Below are 19,245 nucleotides of genomic sequence, written 5' to 3'. Positions count from 1 at the left end.
GGCAGGACAATGAACTATCTACGCTGTGCTCACCATACGGTCGTATATTTATTTACCTTTACAATACATTTTGAACTTAACAAAATAAAAATTAAATTGTTTTGCAGAATAAATTATGCAGTTAAAAATTTCATTTGTTCAATAACATAAATTAAATACTTTTCTCCGATTTCTTCCTTTATGCCAGTTAATTATTTTCCTGGTACTTGATTGTCTTTTTGTTATCTGTTGTTGATAAGATATTTTAAATTAATTAATATTTATTCGGTATAATATAACAAGTATGTTTGTGTTAGTAATTAGTTTTAGGACTGACAGATGGCGCATTGAGCATAGTGAAATAATGAAAAATTAACTAAAACATTCCAATTATAATTTTAAATGCACAGCCACACCTAGAAAGCTAACATAGTATTTATTCTCTTTATTTTTTCAATCATTTAATATTACGGCAATAAAGACAGGCGTAGGCTCCATAGGTTGCCTGTTCATTTACATAACCTGTATGTAGATGAGGATAGATCACTACATAGAACCTTACAGCTATACGCTAACACTAACTTCTAATTATCATCAGTGATGACGAGAAACCCACTTGTTGAGATTTAGAAGTTTGGCTGAGAAAACACTTTACTTGTTCGCTCTTCTATGTAAAGTGTTTTCTCAGCCCAAACGAGCCGTTTTTTGCATATAACTTCTAATTGTCATATCTCGCTTATACTACGACCCTTTTTTTTAAACTTATAATACATATAAATGTTTCATAGCTATTTTATAAATGCATTACAGTGGAATTTTAACTTTCTTGCTTACCTTACCCGTCCCGTAATAAATTACTTATAATGATAGATTTTGCGCTTTGTATTTGAAGTGTTATTGTTTATTCTGGAGAAGATCTGGGTGGGGCAGAGATCACACGCTGAGAAAATCTCTCGTGACAGATTGCATTATGAGGTCTACTTACTGTACACATTTTCCTTATTTAGTCACAGAAATGAGCATTGTAGCTCCCACAATTCCGGTGTAACTAGTTCTGGTGTGAGTGTGAATATGTCAAATGCCTTGAAGTTTACTAACTACGTACCCAGTTTTAGTTACGTTGTTTTTTTAGTCTTCGAGTACAGCTGAAAAAAAGTGCAAGAATTATTAATGATTTTAATCGTTTGTGCAATATTTTATGAGTTATAAAAGCATATAACGGAGTTTATTACTGGTGTTTTTTTAAGTGGGTTTATTATAAGAATACCACTTTATTTCTAACTATACACATTTGCAACGAGATGTGACTTTACATCAGAGTTCCTGCATTGTTAACCCTGAATATCAAAGCCAGTTTGTTAAACATGTTTGGGTGTATACTGTTTTTATGAGTTTTTTGTTTTGTTTGTGTGTAAAGAATAGGGTGTGACTATATCAATAATTGAGTTATTAGCGATTTCACCAATAAATGGAATTAGTTCTTAAAATCTTTTTTTTTCTTCTCCTTAAGTTGTTTAATTATTACTTTAAACATTTTCTGATGATATTATTTTGAGGAATACGAAAATAAGTATAACTATGACGTCCGTTATATTTCGAGATGGTAAATGTGGCATATAAGATATAATATGCGTAAACAGTGTTTTAATTTGTGTATTCTTTTCTCAAAACATTTTTTTTGTTTCTAAGGTAGACAAACTCTGAAAAGAACAACAGATTAATCATTTACGTCCCGTAGTGACCAAAAATATTTTTGAAAAAGTCGTACTCCGGACTTCTGAGTTTTGATTGCGTTATAAGAGTGACGATCAAATTCACTATTTGGTTTTATAAGTATACCCTCAATAGCTGTCGATGGTTGGTATTGACTTAACTGCCTTACTTCCTTCTGGTACATCACTTCAAAATTAGAAGCGGCTAGCGCAGATATCCTGCGTGTTGTTTTGTGTGAAATTCAATAAACAAGCAAACAGCATTTAAATGGCATGACAAACATACTAACTTTGCATTTCTATGTTAATTCTTAGAAATAAGTCGGAAAAATATACCAAATACATGCTAATGTTAGACGTACTGCTTATGCATGAGACAAAACGTATCTACTTAACAAATACTAAAATATTAAATCATGAGTGTTCGCACACAGTGTTTGGAAATAAACAGTAAAGAGTAAATCTTCTTTATAAGTAGGAAAGACGGTGTAACTCATTTAAGTCGCAACGGAAGTTGTTTGTGGTATTTCATTAAAATGTCATTATGTTTTTTCTTAAGGTACTTAACTAGCTCGAAATACATAAGTGAAACCCTGATCTAAGCAGATTATTTGTTCAGTAGTGTTAGCCAACCTTTGGGGTGAAAATCTACGCCCGAAAAGTAAATAATAATGAATATACATGGACGTTCGCAGGAAGGGGCAAGAGGGGCCATTTTTACATTTCTCAAAACGTTGCACGTATAGTGATGTAAACTTAAAATACTAGTTAAACTAAATATCTCTAGTAATTTCTATTAAAACTAAATTTGTGTATATGTTTAAACACACACAACATATTCTTTTAGTTTGTTGACTTACACTGATCCTTTACATATGCGTCCTCTCCCTCTCTCGAAAATATTTCTGTGGGTGCCTATGCTAATTATAAATATAATATGTAAAGTGTCTTACTGGTGTGCTTGAAATGCCATTTTTATACATACACTGCTGGCCAAAATCTTAAAGCCAATGAATATAAAGAAAAAATATGCATTTTGCATTGTTAGACTCAACCACTTGTTTGAGTAGAGCTTTGAAAGATGAAAATAAGAAAAGGAAAAACAAAAATTAAAACATTTTTTACCACTTAATAGGGAAAATGTGAACACTGTGAAATTAGCCTAAGTACTAGCTGGTCAAAAGTTTAAGACCATACCAAAAGGAAGTCCTAAACAGGATAGGAAATGCTCAACAACTCAACAAGAGGTCTCAGTAGTGAGTTGCACGGCCGTTATTGTGAATAACTTCAAACAATCGCTTTAGCATGGTCAATAGAAGCGTTTGCAGAAGGCTGGCTGGAATGTTATTCCAAGTGGTGAAGATGGCTTCACGAAGATCATGCACTGTTTGAAATTGACGTTCATTTCGAAAGACTTCCCTTGCCATCCACCCCCAAACATTTTCAATATATAACAAAAGACAAAAAGGTGTAAATTTAATTTGCATATTCCTTTCACGTTCTTGTCAGATAATAAAGTATATGTGCTTTGTTTTTAGCTCGAAAACATGATCCGCTTGTTCAAGTTTAATCCGTTTTCGATAATGACACCTAAGACAGCTGTTGAAGGACAATTCATTATCTGCATGAAGTTTATCTAGTTTCGTTGTGATGTGAGAACTGTTGCACTTGAGTTTCCGTATTCAAAGGAATTGCAACAAATTAGCAATAGGTGTTGATAATTTTACAGAGGTCTTGCATTCGACGTTCAATATGGCGAAGTAAATTATATGACCACGTGACGTTGGACGTAAACAGTTTTTAAAACATTTGATTCCTGATTTAATGTGAAGCATTTAGCTATTAAAACAAAGACATTCGGCTAGTAAGATTATTTACAAATATTTAGTATATGTTTTTTTTTGTTACACAGAAACATATTGTGAAAGAAGACTAATTACAGAATGACAGAAACTTAAGTATTCTGATGAAGATCAGTTGAACCTGTCAGTTTTAGTGTTTTCTAACCATTTATTTTTAAAACGTCTCACCAGCTCTCTTGAAACAAGCTAAAAAATACAGATTCCGTGTAGCATCACATAGACCAAAACAGTAGCTAGATAAATGGCACATCACTTAACACTATGTGAAGAACGCCAGGTGAATGTAACAATACTAGCACAGTAAGTTCTGTATAATACATACGAAGGATGCTAGATGAATGTAACAATAATAGCACAGTAAGTTTTGTACAATACGTATGAAGGACGCTATAGACTATAGAGCATGACATAATATTAACACAGTTTCTGTACAGTGCACATGAAGATAATGTATACTCTTCAAAACAAGAAGCGCAAAAGGTATATTTTTTATTTTAAAGAGAAATATATGTAATAACGTTACAAGCTCAGAGTATGTGATGTTACACGTGTTAAGGCACTGATTGTCAGACCAAAATGACAATAAAAGTTGTGCATTTTGAAAACGGAGGAAAACATCGGATTTTTCGCCAAAACGCATGCGTGTCCAATAATTTGTTTGAGAGATCTGCATGTTCTGCAAGTGCAACATGTGCAAAATCCCTATAAAAGTGACGGGTTCTCGGTTTCCATAGCTCAGTGTTAAGCCACCGACACGCAATACAGTTACGCCAAGACTGACTTAAGCACAACACAACAACGCCATTGGTCCCTTGGAAGCAGGCGAATCTCGATCAGATATTGCCAGAGCTGTGAATGTCCACCCAAGCACCATCACAAGGCTATGAAATCGTCACCAATAACATGGATCAACTCGTGACCGTCCACGATCTGGCAGACCTCGTGTGACCACGCCCGCACAAGATCGCTACATCCTGTTACGTCACCTTCGGATAGGATCACCACTGCGACGTCTACTGCCTCAACCATACCAGGGCTGCGTAGGATTTCCGATCAGACCGTATGCAACCGTCTACGAGATGCAGGAATCCGACCTCGATGTCCAGTCAGAGGCGCCATCCTCACCCAGCAACATCGTCAAGCACGGCTGCAGTGGACTCGGGCACATCGGGTATGGCCTCATCGACGATGGAGGCATGTTTGGTTCAACGATGAATCACGTTTTATGCTTCGTAGGCAGGATGGAAGGACCCGTGTTTACCGTCGCCGAGGTGAACGTTTTGCAGCAAACTGTGTGCAGGATGTTGACAGATATGGTGATGGCAGCGTCATGATGTGGGCTGCCATCGCCTACAATGCCAGAACAGACCTTTTGCACATTCGAGGGAATCTTACGGCTCAACGATACGTCGACGAGATTCTCAGGCCCCACGTGCAACCCATTATGGTGAACGTCAACAACGTTTTTCAACATGACAACGCCCGTCCTCACACAGCCCGACTCACCACTGTCTTCTTGAGACACCACAACATCAACGTTCTTCCCTGACCCTCCAGATCACCAGATTTAAACCCCATCGAACATCTTTGGGACGAGTTGGACCGACGTCTGCGACGGCGACAACCTCAACCACAGACTCTACCTCAGTTTGCAGCAGCTTTGCAGGCTGAGTGGACAGCCATTCCACAGGATGTGATTCGTCATCTCGTCGCTTCCATGGGCAGGAGATGTCAAGCAGTTATTGATGCTCACGGGGGGCATACTTGTTATTGACGTTGAGTAACGTTAAACTTCAACTAGTGAGCGTGGACTTCGCCTTTGCAGACTTTGGATGTTCAGCAGTGAAGGTGCAAAGTTTCACACATGTCATACAGAACTACCCGGAATAAACTTGTTAACAATTTGTCTCATATTTTGTCTTTTGCGTTTCTTTTTTTGAAGAGTATATATCATTTACAAAAATAGGATCTCGTAATACGTAACAACTGTGGTCACAAACAGTATTATCTTGATTGTAAAATCTCCTAATCCTAGTTTAAACCAAGAGAAAGCTTGAAGGATTTTAATATAAACGCAATACGAAAACAATTGCAACACTCTGGAAAATTTTGTTTAAGTACATTCTAAAACCTTTTTTTGTAGTTGAGCTACGCGCCATCTTGGCAGCAGTGAAAGTGGCCTCTACAGGACGAAGAGTAAGTCAGAACTAACCTACTGACATGTATAGAAAGAAACAGTATAGTGCTGGGTAATTGCATATATTCTTGGGTGCACTTTACAAGCATAAGTAAATGCTGTTGCACAAGGAAATTTTTCGCAGAAATTTTAAGACGTTATTTGGGAGCGTTTGCGGTTTGGGTCAAATGCAGGATGGAAATGATTAGGTTAGCCTACTGCTCTACATGCTACATCAGTAGAACTGGAGAGACGAAAACGTTGTTTATCACTTCACAACTCTTTCATATTCATGAGTTAAAACGTTGCCAAGTGGCTATGAGCGTGCCTACACGGCCACCTCATCCTCCTTAGCCCTGTTTACGCTTATAATCCCTGTTTGGACCATAAAAAGCCGCCAATAGTTTGTATAGGCGGCATGTGAGGGCGTTGTTAAACTACTGTCTTATTAGCAGATCTTGTCACATATATTTACTGTTGTAGTATCGAAATCGTGCATCTAATTTAGATTTGTTTTGCAAAATGACAGTAAAGAAATATAACAGTTTAGGTTTTGACATTCTTGCCTGGTACTAGCACTATATGACTGTATCGAGCTAAATATTAACGTACACCACGTGAAGCTAAAAGGGTCTCGAGCTGTACCTGATTTTCTTGAAATATATGTGACAGCATTAGGTTTTTATTACCCTTAGAACCGTCCCACGCAGAAAAAAAAAAACCCAAACAAAAACAAAATATTTTGTTAGCGGGGTTGCAATTTTAATTTTACTGGACGATTTACGAAATGTTTTCAACGTTAAATGAGATGTCTAGCTTTGTTTTTACTGTGTTTATAATTGTAATCATGCTACTTGTGTATCTTATGAACTACAACAATGGTTCCTAATAGGGATTGCCTCTTGTACTAATCACTTTCTGGTGGGGCCCAGCATGGCCAGGTGGCTAATGTGCTCGACTCGCAATTTGAGGGTTGCAGGTTCAAATCTCCGTGAAACCAAACATGGTTGCCCTTTCAGGCTTAGGGTGTTATAATGTTACGGTCAATCCCACAATTTTTTGGTAAAAGAGTAGCCCAAGAGTTGTGTGTGGATGGTGATGACTAGCTGCCTTCTTTCTAGTGCTACGCTGCTAAATTAGAGACGGCTAGCGCGGATAGCTCTCATGCAGTTTTGTGCTAAATTCAAAACAAAACAAATCTTTCTGGTGGTATATATTTTTGAATAACCGAATTTTTACTGAAGTAAAATTGTACTATTTGCATTGTGATGATATCTCTATTCACAGTGTTCACACTCCAGTGGTATTATGCATATCCGTATGTAACTGATATTCTTTCTTTGTGAACCTGACGATGACTGAAAAAAGTCGAAACGTTCGCTCCTTTACATAGTGCTTTCTCTATCCATACTAGCTGTTTTTTACATATATATTTTTCTCTACAAGTGGGGTTTTCTCGTCTTCACGGATGATATTCAGTTCAGTTTACATTGTTTTCTGTTCAGTGTACATTATTCAGATAGTACGGTACTTGTTTATATCGTCTAACAGTTCATGTTGTAGTGGTCAGTTCTTGGTGTATATTTGTTTATTCATTTAATTGACATTAGTCACTATGCGTACGTGTTATATACGTAATATCCCAGGGTGACGCCAGTGTAAAAAAAGTAGGTTTAGATTTCTCAAGTAAGAAATGTTGATCTGTTTAGAGATATAAATAATCCTTAAGAAAACTCAAAAGTTTTACATGTTTAAGTATTGCTTATTTAGTTGTTGTTGTTAAGACGTCGTTTTACCTGATCCGCCCACCTAGATAAATCGCCCCCACCTGTCGACCCACGCACGAGGCCATGAAACTTCCATAGAAGGAATGTGGACGCAGTGTGTTGTAGAACGGGGACAGGACTGTCGCAGGTCGTGCGCTGCGACGTAGTAAACAAGAGATCACGTGACTAATCCAGTTATAATCTTGTATGTCGTAAACTGATTATTTGTTGGTCACTTGATCACGTTAACCTATTGAACTGTATAACTATTAATTTAATCGCTAGCCGATCATATGGTTATAAAAGTCATTTGTTGATTAATCTTTTTGTTTTTAACTACCAGTTGGTGATATTATGACTCAACTGTATTAAGTTAATGATTATATAAGTATGTTCATCAACTTTACTCAAGCATTTAATATATTATGGCCCTTTTTAATACATTAAAAATTCTAGTATAAATACGTGCATAGTAATATACTTGTATCTATAACAACGTAGTACCTGGCGAGCTGATTTTGTTTTTGCCTTACGAAGACGTAGTGCCGTACCTGGCGAACTGATTTTACTTCTGCTGTTCAACGACGTAATATCTCGCTAGCTGGTTTTGTTTTTGTTGTGCGACATATCTAATCTTTATACCGTTTTTCGTGAGGGCTTAGTAATAAATAATTGAACAAAACTGTTCAGTAGACAAAAAACATTTACTACGCTTCAAATACGTCTTTATTTCCGTGAACTCATTGTTAGTTGGCTTTAATTTGAATTGAATGCTCCTGATTGGTGCTCGTAACAAACGCTGAAAACGTCTCTTTGTTATAAACATTGCCATAACAATATTTAAAGTGTCGATATAGCCTTTATTAACCGCACACTGATTCTGTGCAAACCAGAACCACCCGCACCTTCTTCTCCACGTGACCTTGATATACGTGCAGTTTAGTCTACCAACACACGTAGCCTGTAAAACTCGTAGTCTTGTAGGAGTGTTTTTTCTGGCACCGGTAGATGTGCTTTATTAAACCCGAATATTCCAAAAAACAACAACAAACAAACAAAGAATCAGACTGATGTTGGTAGATTTGCGTTATTAAATAATCTTACAGAAACAAATCTTGTGTTTGTAGATGTGGATTTTCGATCGCATGAAAAAACAGTCTAGAGTCTGCAGATGTACTTTATTAAACCTGGGTCTTACACAAACAGAAAAATTAAAATGATGTTTGTGTATGTGTTTTATTAAATCTGGATCTTGCATAAACTGAAGAACCATAATGGTGTTTGTAGATATGCTTTACTGAACCTTGATCTTGCATGAAAAAAAGAACAAAATTATTGTTTGTAGAGGTGTTTTATTAAATGCTGGTCTTTAACAAACTGAAGAACCACTGTTGTTTTTAGATGTGCTTTATTAAACCTGGATTTTACATAAACTAAAGAATCAGTGTGATGGTGGTAGATTTGTTTTATTAAATATTGATTTTCCATAAACTGAAAAACCAGTATAATATAAATGTGCTTTATTCAACGCGAATCTTGTATAAGGTAAGAACCTGTCTTTTGTTTGTACGCTTGCTTGTAGTTATCGCGCTTATCTGTGTTCATTTCTCGTTTGTGTTTTCCATGTACTTTTAGTATGTACGTTTTTCGATATTTATTCGACAACTTTTTTGTAGCTTATGTTTAAATTTATTTTCTTAGGTTGATTGTTATTTGTATACGTATAAGTTTCTTCCTGTAACCTTTAAACGTTGTTCTTACATCAATCTTTGTGTGCCATTTTATATCCAAATTACCGTCCTGTTTGCTTGACCACTTGTACGTCACCCGTTACGTATTTTTGTTAACCAAAATGGGAACTGTTCAGGTTTCAACCGACTTATTTTCCTTGATATACAATGATTTATTACACTATGTAACACAAATTGTGTTCTTGGATAGTACGTGTTATTTCTTAATTGCTTATGTTATAAAAGTACAAACAATGGCCATTATTCCCTTCAAACTTTGTCTTTGTGACCTGGATAATGAAATTTAGAAATTAACGTATTTTCTATGTAAAAATGGGCAAGTTTGCACATTTTCATTTACATAAGGTCTGAATAAAACAACATATGAATTGAGATTTACATGTATTTATACTAAAGTTATGCAAAAATGTTTAGAAGTGAGTAGTTTTTCGAGATTTGCGACTGAAATATATATTACTTTCACGTATCAACCCACAAATATAGTCTCCCATCATGTTTTCGTTATATATTACTATGGAAAGTTGTAGAAAATTCTACAACATTCTTGAAAATTCCTGTAAGTACGAGAAAATTCTTTATCAGCTACTCAGCACTAAATCCACTTGGAATTTTCTGAAAAATGGGTAAATTTGAAATTTCATTACCCAAGTCACAAAAGCAATGTTTGAAGAGAAAAATAGGTCTTTTCCATTTACTTTAGGCATAAGCATTTGGGAAATAACACTTCCTGCCCAGGAACAAGAAAAAGTAAAAATTTTGTTACAAGGTGTTATCAAATGATATTGTTGGTTTGCGGTGCTTCTATGTATCTCGCATGTTATTTATACAAAAGAAAACTTTGCTGCTTTATAAGGACAAAGGCAATGAGATTATGTTTTGAACTATGACACGTGGATAGCGCCGTATGATAAGGAGCCAGTATATATGAACATTGAAATCCCACACTATTCCTACGATTCAACTAAATATACAAATAAAAATAAAATATGTTTCTGCTGTGGTAGACAAGCTACTGGGTGCATTATAACATTTAACCTTAAATAGACACTCAGACTGTTACGTCACAAACCTGCGGTTGCGTCGCGACTCTCTGCTGTAAAATGTAACCCTCCCACGTATGTGAAGTTAAGTCTCATCCTTTCTATAACCACTGGTCGAACAAGGAAGTCTGAGAAGTGTGTTTTGCAACATGCTCGCGTTCTCTTCCTACTTGTTTTAATACTTTAAGTAAATTCAGAGAATAATGTTAAACGAAAGGCTAGTTTAGAACATAACCTCGTAAGTGTGTGTCTGTGTCTGTATATATATATATATATTATTCAGTTTGAGCCCACATTGTGCATGGACCATAATTCCGTGATAACAATGGCAAAGAGATGTGTGTTTTGGTGTTCAGAAAATCTGAGCACCATCCTTGTAGACTATTTTATTAATCAATAGGGCTACAAATATCTCGTGCCTGTTCCCTTATTTTGTACCGTAGATAATGTTTTAGCTGAACTAACATTCGAATAAAACAATACACTATTAATATTTTCATCAGGTTGACCTTGTTAATGAAGATGTGTTTTTTTTTTTTGCTTTTAGTTTGTAAAAGGAGATCGATAGAAGATTTTGCAGTGTAAAAGTTGATTAAAGAAGGTTTATAAAGTATCACTTTCTAAATAAATCATTAAAGGACTGTTGTATAAGAAATTAGACAAAAATCAATATTTTGAGGAGGGCTTATAAGAAGTTATATTTTGAGAAAATTTTGATAAGAACTTATAGTTTAAGAACTTTGTTTAGATGTCATCAGCAAAGTTTATGGCGTAAAAAGTTAATGAGAAACCATTTTAAATGAAAGTTGAAGAATGAAAAAATATTTCTGCAAGTATGGACGAAAATGTATAATACTGTATAACAGTTCTGGCAAAAAAATAATATGCAAGCTTTGTATTTGGAAATTTATATATTTATATGTGTATACATACAGATGTTGAATACGTTATATTGAAATGCCTTTGAAGCCTCATTACTAAGTCTGATCATGATCCATCTGATTACCATGGATGTTAACATTAGTCCTGCAGGGTTGTTTCATTACAAAAGGCTCTGTAGTAAGGCCATCATGTCCAAAGCACACCTCTCCTGTCTAACGTAGAAAGGGGACAGTTGGCCCATAATCCTTTATTTTCTGATTATAGTAAGTACCAGCCCCACAGTGGCACAGCGGGTACGTCTACGGACTTGCACTTCTAGAAATCTGGTTTCGATGCCCGTGGTAAGCAGACCACATACAGCCCATTGTGTCGCTTTGTACTTAACTACAAACAAACAAAAGCTATTAAGTACCATAGATATCCCGGGCTTGCACATTGTAAACCACTGATATGAACATATTTTTATGATCTAAATGTATGAATATTTTGTGTAGGAAGGGCTGTTATACACCATTCACAAAGACGACCAGTCTTTGGTGGCGGTATTATGCCTTCGTTACGCCAACAATATCAGAACGTTGTTTTGATACATCCTGTTCCACCGCGACTTGATATTGGCTGATGTTATTACGTGACTTGCTTATTTGCATATAAAAATATTTTTGGTATAATGTATTCAACCATCTGTGTGTATAACCTTTTAGGTGGAATTATCTTCTCTTTGGAAATAATTTTGTAATCTGGTGTTCTGTGTATTGATCGCTGTTGATTAAGAAGCTTTTAATCTCGTACTTTCATAGTTAAAGACAGAAATATCTTCAGGAACACACGTTTCTACTGTTGGGTGAAAATATCAATGTTAAAAATGGAGCTCTATGATTAAACGACCCTTATAAAGAAACTGGCGCTGTGTAAGGTTATGTTACTATAGCATGTAATAATCCGTGATGACGAGAAAACCCACTTGTAGAGAAAATTATAAATGTAAAAACGGCTGGTATGGAAAGAGAAAGCACTATGTAGAGGAACGAACAACGTTTCGACCTTCTTCTGTACCCATACCAGCCGTTTTTTACATATATAATGAAGCATGTAATGCTTCGTATCTTCTATTTTCCGTAAATGTGATTCAGTAGGAATACTTCATGAAGGGAAAAATCTATATTACCTTAATATCTGCTAAACATGTTTCAAAACCATAAGGAACAGTGAGATGTTGTATGTTTTGTTTTTTAAATTCACTCGCCGGAACACGTGTAACAAAGCTTATGTTGTACGTAACATGAACCCTGTTCAGTAATGATGGAAAAGCGTATTTATTTTGTGTTGTATATTAAATAAAACTCGCTATAAAATGTTCTTTATCAACCTTCCATAACGTGATCAACGTTCTAACCACTGTCACTTGAGGTGAGCTGTGTGATGACATAACCTTTCTATGTGACTATGGACTTCATAGAAAAACCGAAAAAAAAACAACTAACTAATGAACTCGCTGTCGTGAAATAGTTAGAGAACCTAGGATGGCCACCGCTCTTTTATAGAAATTACTTTATTGATTTTCCACAGTGGACGCCGCATCTTAGCGCATCCGTTATCATATAGAGGGCAGCTCTGTACTGTTGCCTTGGTAGGAGACTTCACCGCAGCACACTGCAGTGGTGATAATTATAAAATGTAAACCTTGGTACGTTACGTTAAAGGATAGCAGTGGTCGAATTGTGAAGATGAAATAATAATCAGTGATGTCGAGAAGATGTGAATTGTGAAGATAAGATTCTACGAACTGATGAAAACTATAGAATGTGATCAACATTGATGATTTGTTGGAGTAGGATATCTTGGGTTATGAAGGAAGAAAACTTGTGCACAAACATTTTTGTATGGCCATGTTATTACAATAAGAAACTTTATTGCAGTAGCTGAAGGGAAAACAGCGCCATCAGCAAACATTTCTTTGGCAGTTAAGTGTTTGAAGAAGAAAGATTATCAACCAAACCTCTTTATTATTATTACTAAGTTATGTTTTAAACTAAACACTTGCGTAAATAAGTTTCTCTTTCTGCCCTTAACAAATTGAAAATCCATTTGTATTATTTCCATCTTGTCATTCTTCTTAATATATAGATAGAGCAGACAGCTAATTAAAACCCAGTCTGTGCGTATTCTGCAAGCTGTATAAGTAAGTTGAAATAAATAACCGAGTATGTTTTCTTACTTCAGGCGTGAATTAAATAACTTGACAGATTCCATAAAAAATGTTAATGTTTCGTCATCACTGTTAATTTAAAAAAAACGGTGATACTTCTCTTTCAAAGTATGCTCGACTTGACCCTATCTTGTAAGGATTCATTACCGCACGATTTCTTACAAGTTAGCATACAAAACTACAACTGTCGTTAAACAGGGATAAACCTGTGAGAAGACAAAATATAACGGAGTTAAAACACATCGAAATTAAAGCTGGAAATACATCGGGTTTATCGGTGTTTGTTGGCCATTGTAAGTTGAACTTTTTATGCCTTATCCATATACATTGCTCTATTAAACGTTTTGATAGCAGGTTCAAGCCGCGTATTTGAGTATTCTGTGACACAATTAACGACAGCCTTACTAGGAATATATGTTGCTATAGGCCTAATAACACTTTCATCACAATATGCGTGGGTCGGTTGAGACCCCGTTCACTAAGAGAGACGACATGTCTGTAGACCAAACTCGTCCGGCCGGTCTTGGAAAGGAAAGGGCGTCATACATATTTAAATGGTGGGAAGGACCACAGCCTATACTTGTAGCAGCTCTCAAGTGGGAACTCGTCATTTCAGCTCTCAAAGCTGCGTCTATCACGTCGATAGTGTTAGCTCTCGGAATCACTTTGCTAGGAACATATTTGTTCACAAACAGCGGAACAGCCCGGCCAGAAGAACCCGGCTGTACTCTTCTTCAATCTCCCTTAGCTGGCCGCCAGTTTACCTGCGAGGCCAAGAACCATTGTCCACTCGACTGGATTCCAAGTCTTGCAGCTGTTGTAACTTTAGTGGACGTTTTCTTTGCCGCTCTATTCGGCGGTTTGTTGGTGCTCAGTAGCTCCAATATGCATTCACGTCGTCATCTAAAGGGGTCCCGGCAGTTGCCGGAGCCGGATACACTCGTTCAGAGCAGTTCTTCCACCTCCTCTCAGGAGTTCCGATCATCCTTCAGCTCAAGCGAAGTCCGGACCTTACAAACGTCACGGGTTATCCGTAAAACCACGACTATGGTACAAGGTGGTGACCAACATACTGTCACTACCAACGTGGTGTCGCCAGGTCGTACCACCACAACACAGCATGTGATTAAACAGGAATCGTCGTCTGTAGGTCGCACTGACCGTACTGACAAAACCCAGAAAGTCCAGAGTCCGATCAAAAGTTTAACTTCTCGAAAGGTCCCAGCCACAACGACTCCTGGGAACAAACGAATCACCACGAAGACTGTGGAAAAAATTCAGAAGAAACAGAAGGTGGGCATCTTTGATAATCTACAGTATGTTCTGTTGGTAAATTTTTATTTTGGGTTTGTTTGTGTGTTGTTACTATAAAGCTGTGTAAAGAACGAGTCTGCCACAAGTTGACTTTGAGTGGTTCGTTCCTTTGGAACGAGACCCGGCATGGCCAGGTGGTTAAGGCACTCGAATCGTAATCTGAGGGTCGCGGGTTCGAATCCCCGTTACACCAAACATCCTCGCCCTTTCAGTCGTGGGGGCGTTATAATGTTACGGTCAATCCCACTATTCGCTGGTAAAAGAGTAGTCCAAAAGTTGGTGGTGGGTGGTGATGACTAGCTGCCTTCCCTCTAGTCTTACACTGCTAAATTAGGTACGGCTAGCGCAGATAGCCCTCGAGTAGCTTTGCACGAAATTCAAAACAAACAAACATCAAACATCCTTTGGAACGATTCTGGTTGCTTTTCAGGATTGTATAAATACATAAGGAACTGCAAATCAATTATTTAAGGTTGTCATGGCTGTAAGTGAGGTATTGGTGGTTAATTTATTTCGAACGTTTATTGGTGAGGGATTGTGCAAAAAAGCAACCTGCTTGAGGAGCTGTAAATTAATTTAGATATTTTGGTTGATAAGTTGTGTTGACCGGATTTGGCAAATCCTATTAGGTTATGGTAGGTCAAATTTCGAAGGTTTAGTTGCTGTTGTTAAACAATGTTAAGAAATTTGTTTCTCCCTTTAAAAGAAATTATAACTTTGTTCTGACAGTAATGGTTAGCTTATTTTTCCTTCTGTTATTTATATATTTTACGTCATTTTAAAGATAGAACTACTCTTGTGTCGGTAAATTGAAGGTATTACATAAAAATAATATTGTAAAACAGGTTAAATGATGTAGTTTTTACATTAAAAATGTTTTACTTCAATTATCTGAAGTGAAGTGATACAAAAGGTTATTGTTGTCACTCGAACCACATAAAAAGTAATTATTTCTGTATTAATCAGTTTTAATATGTTTAGAAGAATAGCAGTCGTTTCGTTTTCAGTTTTTAATAACTGATCATTTAGGAGTGCAAAATTATTCCACAAGTTTCAGTTTTATATTTGTCATTTAGTTTGTATATAGCATGAACTAGCTGTTTTTGTAAGCTTTAACTAAAATGGTTTCGACTATGTGTGATAAAATATTTTACCTTTGGTTAATGTTAGGCTTAATTTCGGGCAGATATATAGTACTCTTTTAGAAACTAACCACATAACTTTCACGAATCAACAAAGCTGTGATGTACGACTGTTTTCAATATTTATGTCCAGGGCACGTGTTTTTCTGAGGGGCATGCCCTAATTAGCCTAAAGAAACTATAGTACTTTTGGGTTTATAGATTGTATAGTTGTTACGTCACGATTAAGAACCGCTTTTACGTGCTACCTGTTATCCCTACCTTATATGGATGAAGTTGATGCTCATGTGAGCTTAGTCATCAGTACACCAGTGACCCAAGTTACCTCGGGGCAAAGGGCGGGGTTACACAAAACTTGCTCGGTTATTTTACACCTGTGATTGGAACCACTACTAATGTTTGATTTTCCAAACTTAAGTTACATAGCACCAGACATAGATTAAGGGGCATGTTAGAAATGTATCTCATTTCACGGTATTTGGGGTTTTGATGAAAGTAACATTAATACGTCATGCTGTTTTTTTTTTTTTTTGTTAAACAATTTTCTTAATCGTTTGAAGTTAATTTACTGAACTATGAAACGGTTTCAGGATAAGAAAAAAACATTAGCTATCATAAATGAAGCAAACAACCTATCTTCTAATATCTTTTTTTTCTTTTATGAGGTTCTGGTTTTGTATTTATTTTGTATAATATATGAATAGATCTTTGTGAAATGTCTTAAGCATAACTTTTCAAATTAATTAATCGGGAACTTTTTCAGTGAATACATGTAGGTCTGTCAATATTTTATAACAATACATATACAATTAAAATGTAACAACATCAGAAACAAGTGATGTCCTGAAGTTACTAAACAACCAAATTGCCATAAGCAAATGTATGTTTGATATAACTACAAAACATTCAAACAGAAGTCTTTTGTAACGTTAGTAAATCAGAAGCAAGAGAAGTCTTCAGTAATGTTAGTACACCACCATCATACAGTTTCTGCTACAGAAGCCTTCAGTGATATTAGTACACCGGAAGAACGCAGAAGCCTTCTATAACTACATCAACAGAAGTTCACTGTGACGTTAGTTCACCAGCAGAAACAGAATCATGCTGTGACGTAGAACAACAATCAAAACAGACACTTGAATTAAATAGAATATACAAATTAAAAGAGGGTAGTTTTTATTAAAAGGTCAGATGGTGTATCTTCAGTTTCAACCGTTAAAATGAAAACAAGCAAAAACTTAAATAGGATAAAACTTCACCTGATATGCATAGGTTTTTCAAAACTTAAACCATTGTTTGACGAAAATCTGTGTGTATGTCTGGGGATTGACGTAGGGATCAGCTATTCAGAACTGACTTCCGCATGTCAGTTTCCGTCAGCCCCTATGTAATCTTTCTGCGTTGAACAGTTCGACCGACAGTAAATTATAAACTAACGCCGGGATTATAATTTATTTTTAGATTTAATGTTCTGGTTGTTAGTATTGTCTGATGTTCTTGTTTCAACATTACTTTCGTTGAGTATAACTTTCTTTTATTAGATTGTTTACACTCCAAGACTTTAATAATTACATTTTCGTGTAAACGGTTATAATTACCTTTTTGAAAATGTGTCTACCATTTGTTTAACGTTTTTATATTATTATTTCTAGTTGTGGAAGACGAATATTTTCTTAAATCTACATTTGCTTTCACTAAATAATTGGAAGGCTAAACAGTAGATACGCGCGAGTTTTCAAAATTTGTTATACCGACTGAGCTATTTTCTATTTTATGTAATTATTGTTTTGGTAGGAATTGTGCTATAGTTCGTTGTTAAAATCTTCGTAATTTCTGCTCAGTTTAATGTGTTAAATAAATTAGTATTTATTTTTCCTTATCACATGTAACTGTTGTACATGAGTGGACGTCATTTATATGATTTCAGTATTATAACCACTTACATATTGGTAAACTCTACGTGAGTGACGTGTTTTGTGGTTTGTTTGTATTTTAACAAACGAGTATCAGATGTCATTTCTATGTGTATATGACTTAAAGCTATCCACCTAAATACTGGAACTCGATAACGTTTATTGTGGGTTGTTTTTTTAAACAAAGGAGTGTCAGATATTGTTTCTAAGTAACATAAATACCGTCCACTTAAATTTAACAGTTACGTATGAAAAATAAAACACAAAGCTGGAATTATTTTAATATTAATATACATGAAAACGATTTAAACATTAAAGTATATCGTAAACGTTATCCAAACAGCAATGGAACAGAAAGTTTGGACCCTAGTGTGCGTCTAAACTAAACGTTATGAAATACATTTGTATTAAACTAGTCTATTTCTGAAATTGAAAAAGCAGTTTTCTAAAGCCATAAATAAATAAAAAATTAAAATATTAGCCACAAATATACACGTTACAATGTAGTTATTAAAAATATATTTGAGTCTAAACAGTGTAATAAGTTTTACCAACATGTGGATATATTACACAACATATTAACATTCGGCGATAAGTTAAAAACAAAAGAAAGGAAAGAAGTTCTGTTTACACAAAAGATTGGTCAAATTAAAGCAGTTATAAAAGAATATTTATATATCGATAGCCGTTGAACTGCTCATAAATAGAATTGTAAATAATGTGATAATTTGTACGTAATTTAAACACTAAAATTAACGAATCCCTCCCATACACAAACACACGTTGTTGAGCATCGAACACATAGCAACCTTTAGCATCAGGAAAATAACGTTGAATGTATATACAATAAAATTAATGTTAATATAAAAAAAATTAAGAATAAATCATAACACTGGAATTAATATGTGTTTTGAAAATTAAGTCTAGCATACATTTTTTATTTAAATTATTTGATGGTTTTATTGTTATGAAGATGGTCATACTTGTGGTTGAAATATTAAATTGGTCTTCTAATCAAAATGTGTTTACCTGTTTTACACTTTTTAATTTTTAATTTTAATTATTTTAATGGCCTGAGGTTTTCAATATGATATTATAGAAATTAGTAACTTTATACAACAATCAGAGCAGATTTTTCTGTAATGTTACAGAACGATTAAAATGGAATCTTGCTTTAATATTATATGGCAGTCAGAACACAGTAAATATTGATTTCATGCATGTTTGAGGTCACCCAATCTGTATATCATTAGGGTGTGCGGACTGTAAACCTGTCCTGTGCATCTACAGAGCCACTTGAATGTGACTGTGAGATCCTCGCACGTACGCGTATGTATGATGTCCGTTGATCTTTAAGATTATCTGTCTGTGAAAACCGTGTATCAATAAGGTCGGTCTGTCTACGTCGTGTGATGTTTGTATATGTAAAAGTTAATTGGCATCGATATGTAATATTAAGGTGCCTGTCAAAATTTATTAGGTTTACAAAAATGCGTTGA

General features: G+C 35.4%; 1 protein-coding gene across 9 annotated transcripts in view; it reads left to right on the top strand.

Annotated features, from left to right (window-relative positions):
• LOC143230415 (microtubule-actin cross-linking factor 1-like) overlaps window positions 1-19,245 on the top strand; it is a 244,375-nt gene that overhangs the window by 115,898 nt on the left and 109,232 nt on the right. For 5 of the 9 annotated variants that reach the window (XM_076463939.1, XM_076463932.1, XM_076463933.1 and 2 more), the window contains exon 1: window positions 13,855-14,670. The exons of the other annotated variants lie outside the window; for them this stretch is intronic. In XM_076463939.1, coding sequence (XP_076320054.1) covers window positions 13,870-14,670 — 801 coding nt within the window. In that variant the 5' untranslated portion in view covers window positions 13,855-13,869. Of the gene's footprint in view, window positions 1-13,854; window positions 14,671-19,245 lie in introns of those variants that run through there. 9 annotated transcript variants of the gene reach the window in all.

This window comes from Tachypleus tridentatus, chromosome 10 (genome assembly GCF_004210375.1).
Source record: "Tachypleus tridentatus isolate NWPU-2018 chromosome 10, ASM421037v1, whole genome shotgun sequence".
Taxonomy (NCBI): Eukaryota; Metazoa; Arthropoda; class Merostomata; order Xiphosura; family Limulidae; genus Tachypleus; species Tachypleus tridentatus.
The sequence above is the reverse complement of the archived record's forward strand: the minus strand, read 5'-3'. Positions and strand labels throughout refer to the sequence as shown.